Genomic DNA, 4172 nt, shown 5'->3' with positions numbered 1-4172 from the left:
CCAACAAACTTATGTGGCTGATGAGGGGACGTTGAATCTTAAGACCATTTCCTCCTATATTGTCAAATGTTCGCACTTCAGAGAAAGATTTACCTGGAGGTCCCTCTCTCTAGGTTTGGGCTCCTGTTATCGCTGCCAGTGTTATTATCGTTCGTTGCGAGCTCAAAAGGATTTGCTTGGGTGCAATTTGTGGGGTTCTCCATGATTACATAATTGCAACTGGTAGGTCTATTTGCTAACTCTTTCAAAATTCTTGAAGCTTTTCTTTTTTTTCTTCAAAATATTTTTTGTTATTTAACTTTAAATAATCTTCTGTCGTTTTTCATCGATAATTTTTCAAAATTCCCGCTTGGCTCTGATATTTTTGTCGTAATCGCCTACGCAAATTTCCTTGTTTATTACACTACACCGTGGCCAATCTCCCCATGTGGGTATGTGCCACGTCTTGAAAGGAAGAAGAAGAAGAAGAGGATGTGCCATGGTTTAAGAGGAAGAAGAAAACTGCCTTTCGAGGTTAGGACTCCCTTTGTCTCTACCAGTTCTGCTCTAGTTTGGTGCGAGCGCCACGGGATTCTCGTTAAGCACTATTTGCGGCTACCTTCATGATTACATTATTGCAAGTGGTCGCTTACCGTGTTAACTCCATATAAAATTCCACCGCATGTCCCAAAAGCGTAATTTATTTTATTCTTCGCATATCTAATTTGTTTATTTTATTTTAAAATTTCACCAATTAATATATTTTCTAATTTCAGTCATTCTACCATTCTACTTAGTTTTTTTTTCCGCACATATACTACGTTGGCATTCACCACCGTACGTTGGCCAATCCCCCCGCGTGGGTATGTATCATGATTACTGTGGAGAAGAAGAAGAAGAAGAATGTGATTGTTTGCGTGTTCTTCCCTTTGCAGGGCTTTTGCCGTTGGTCTTGGGGCGGCTGTCGACGTCTTCTCCTGGTCAGGGGAACTCCCTGTGGTAGGCCAGCCTTCCCCTGGGCGCCTTTTTCCGAGGTGACATCGCAAGGCCCCCCCGCCAAGCTCCGAATCGCGGGTGAACATGGATTCAAGGAGGAACTCCGGTACCCCGAAGACAGCAAGCGGCGTCGTTCCCGGGCCAGCGGTCACACTGCTACGACAATCACCGAAAGGCGGGTCAGCGTCGGCAGACTGCTCTGACGATAAAAGCATGCCATCATTCGTGCTGAAAAGCACGCTTTCACCAGAGGCCCCGGTGTTCGTACCAAGGCATTTCAGAGTCCCTCTGCCACAGGAAGTTGCAGAGCCCTGCCCACCCTATCCACCTTCACCACAGTCACAGGACGCGAACCAGTATGCAATGCTGGAGCTCATGAGCTTCATTGACGACGTCACGCTGTGTCCTGCTGAGTTCGACTCCAAAATAGAAGACGTCACAAGCATATTGAGTGGCATTACCGACGCTGGCGGTCTCTGTCAGGTGGTCGACACTATCTTCCAACAGGGACTGAAAGAGGCTAACTTCAGGTATAGCGCGGCACGCCTGTGCAACCATCTTGGGAGCAACCTTCACATTCGAGGCGTGGAGGAGGACTTTACAAACATGCTTCTAGACCGGTGTCACAAAGAGTGCGTCAAGCGAAACGACTTGGGGTCCGGTGATTTTGACGACGCCTACCTGCGCGGGTTGCTGCTGTTCATTGCTGAACTGTTCTCTCAGATGGTGTTTCTGCGGAAGGCCCACTCCTACAAGGTGAAGCACCTGGCCGCCTCCATTCCCAACATGATGCACGCGCTTCTGCAGTCGCTCACCAAGGAGAACATCAAATGCACCATCCAGGTGCTGAAACTTACTGGCGCCTGCCTGGAGGACTATGAGAAGGTGGGCTCACCCGAAACCGACTGTTGTGCCCTCGACAGTGTGTTTGAGAAGCTCTGCGAGATCTCTCACAAGAAGGACATTGACCCGACCGCGGCGCTGATGGTCAAGAATGTCCTCGAACTTCGTGAGAGGAACTGGGGCCGCTCTTCGTCGTCTTCGAGCACCGCATCGGCTGGCCAGGCGGATGACAGCCTTCCCATTACTTGTGGTCCCGACGGCGTGCCGGTCTCCAGTGAAGAGGAGAGGTTTATCCAAGAGGTCCTCCTCACAGAACGGATGGGGAACATCGAAATGTCTGATGGAAGCGGTTACGCCAACAACTGCTGCAATGACGACATGGACGATGAGATTGCGGCAGCCTACGAAGAATTCCTCAAGGAATCGGGACAGTGAAGCTCTCTCCATCTCGGCAAGAGAGGGGACCAGAGTGGGTTGGCCGAGAGGTGCGAAGAGGGGAAAGTGCAGGACAGTACCCAGTGTTTTCTTAACTGTATTTTTTTCCTCCCTATGTTTGTGTGAATTGGGGTTGGGGGGGAAAGTGTGGTGCCACTTTGTGCTTTTCCTTTTTTCTAAACAAGCTTTCTGCATCTCTTTCGCTTTGTCCACGTGACTCTTTGCCCACAGCGCCGGGATTTGAAGGCGCAGGCTCCTTTCCCAAGCAATGCAACCCTGCGAAGCCGAGCACCAGGCCGGGGCATAGCTTGTACCCATTATGAGAAAACCGGTGGGTACCCGGCCGGCGGCGGGAGTCGAACCCACCACCTCCCGAAGCCGAGGCGGGTGCTCTGCCACGAGACCACGGCTGCGGTTCGTCCCTTCGGGTAGGGTCGTCACCAGGTTGAACAACCCGGATGCTGCCCAGACTGCGGTGCAGGCCATCTCACCTCTCTTCAAAATGATTTCTGACGTCCGGCAGTTCGGCTGAGGAGGCTTTGTGTGCAGATCGTCTGATCAAGCCTGTATTATAGATTTGCTGAGGTGTTCCTCCTTTGGAAATCACTCGGTGAGCGCTCCTATTTCCCCGCACTTGGCACGCTCTGAGTGTCTAGTGAGGGGTGTCGATTCCCGAGTTAGTCCTTCGGAGGCGTGCTTGAGAAAAGTTGCTAAGGTTTAGCTTTGGTTAAACATGGTAGGTTGCGTAAGCATCCATAGCGTTCCATTCGGGATCATCACCGGTTGTAGACGATTCGGTTTCGATAGAGGCGCGGTGCGCCCGTCTAGCAGCGTCTTGAGCGCGCCGCTTAGCAAGGCGCTGTTCGCGTTCTTCATCTGTGTCCGAAGCCCGTTGTCATTTCCTGGCTTCGGCAAGCCGACGTAGCCTCCCTTTCTGTTTTTCAGGCGGCATAACGATGGAGCCGGCAAGCGAGCGAACGCATCTTATACCCGCCGCCGCGGTGGCTCAGTGGCTATGGTGCTCGGCTGCTGGCCTGAAAGACGCGGGTTCGATCCCGGCCGCGGCGGCTGAATTTCTTTGCAGGAGAAATTCGAGGCCCGTGTACTGTGCGATGTCAGTGCACGTTAAAGAACCCCAGGTGGTCGAAATTTCCGGAGCCCTCCACTACGGCGTCTCTCATAGCCTTATAACCCTGTCACACTAGCAAATTTAATGTCATTCCAATCGATTGACATTAGCACCTAATGTCATTAATCGACTGCTACACGGGAACATGCAATGTCATTAGGTTCGAATGACATTCGCCATCGAATGAGTTAGGGGAACTCATTCGCATTCGATCTCGAACCGAATGCGAACTCTGGACACCAGATACGCAGCAGGAACAAGCGACGCGAAAAAATAATGTGCACACTGCCAAACCTAGAAAGTGCATTTATTTAGTTCTGCTAAAAAAAAGTTAATGTTGGTGTGAATCTGTTCACACCAGGCTGTCGTGGATAGCTATTACTCTCGATCTCAGCAGCCTACAGCAGCGGCCGAGCGCGAAGCAGCGTCTTTCCCGCGACCGTCGGTCATTTTGGGATGCGTGATTCTTGCTGGCTGGCGTGCCATGTTTGTTAAGCTCGAAGGTACTTAAAGACGTAACTGAGCAGTTCACCTTTTGGAAGTCATTTCCAAGCTCCGCGCGTGTCCGCGCGCCGCCATGTCAGCCATTTTGTTTGTTTACATTTATCGGATTTGTGGTTGACTTTGTACTTGGCTTGGCTTTTGATGGCTAAAGCGGTGCAGAATGGCCGCAAATAATAATAAATACGGCCCACAAATGTTCTCACCCGCTTTTGAAACACTGCACAACAATTTCAAACATCTTTTATGCGCGCTGATGACGTTCGGTCGGACTATTGTTTTTTCTCTG

At 50.8% G+C, this 4172-nt stretch overlaps 1 protein-coding gene across 1 annotated transcript; it reads left to right on the top strand.

Annotated features, from left to right (window-relative positions):
- The first annotated feature begins 1059 nt into the window (after positions 1–1059).
- Positions 1060–2275, top strand: LOC149353089 (polyadenylate-binding protein-interacting protein 1-like). Its single transcript, XM_089577279.1, has one exon. The coding sequence runs from the start codon at positions 1060–1062 to the stop codon at positions 2251–2253; it is 1194 nt and encodes a 397-aa protein (XP_089433405.1). The 3' UTR covers positions 2254–2275.
- The last annotated feature ends 1897 nt before the right edge of the window (positions 2276–4172 follow it).

This window comes from Amblyomma mixtum, chromosome 3 (assembly GCF_055824585.1).
Source record: "Amblyomma mixtum isolate Tamu chromosome 3, ASM5582458v1, whole genome shotgun sequence".
NCBI classification, from domain to species: Eukaryota; Metazoa; Arthropoda; class Arachnida; order Ixodida; family Ixodidae; genus Amblyomma; species Amblyomma mixtum.
This window is presented reverse-complemented; position numbering and strand designations above follow the sequence as displayed.

Bases quoted from the DNA above. Each gene is read 5' to 3' on its own strand.
- LOC149353089 (XM_089577279.1), top strand. From the start codon at position 1,060: ATGGATTCAAGGAGGAACTCCGGTACCCCGAAGACAGCAAGCGGCGTC.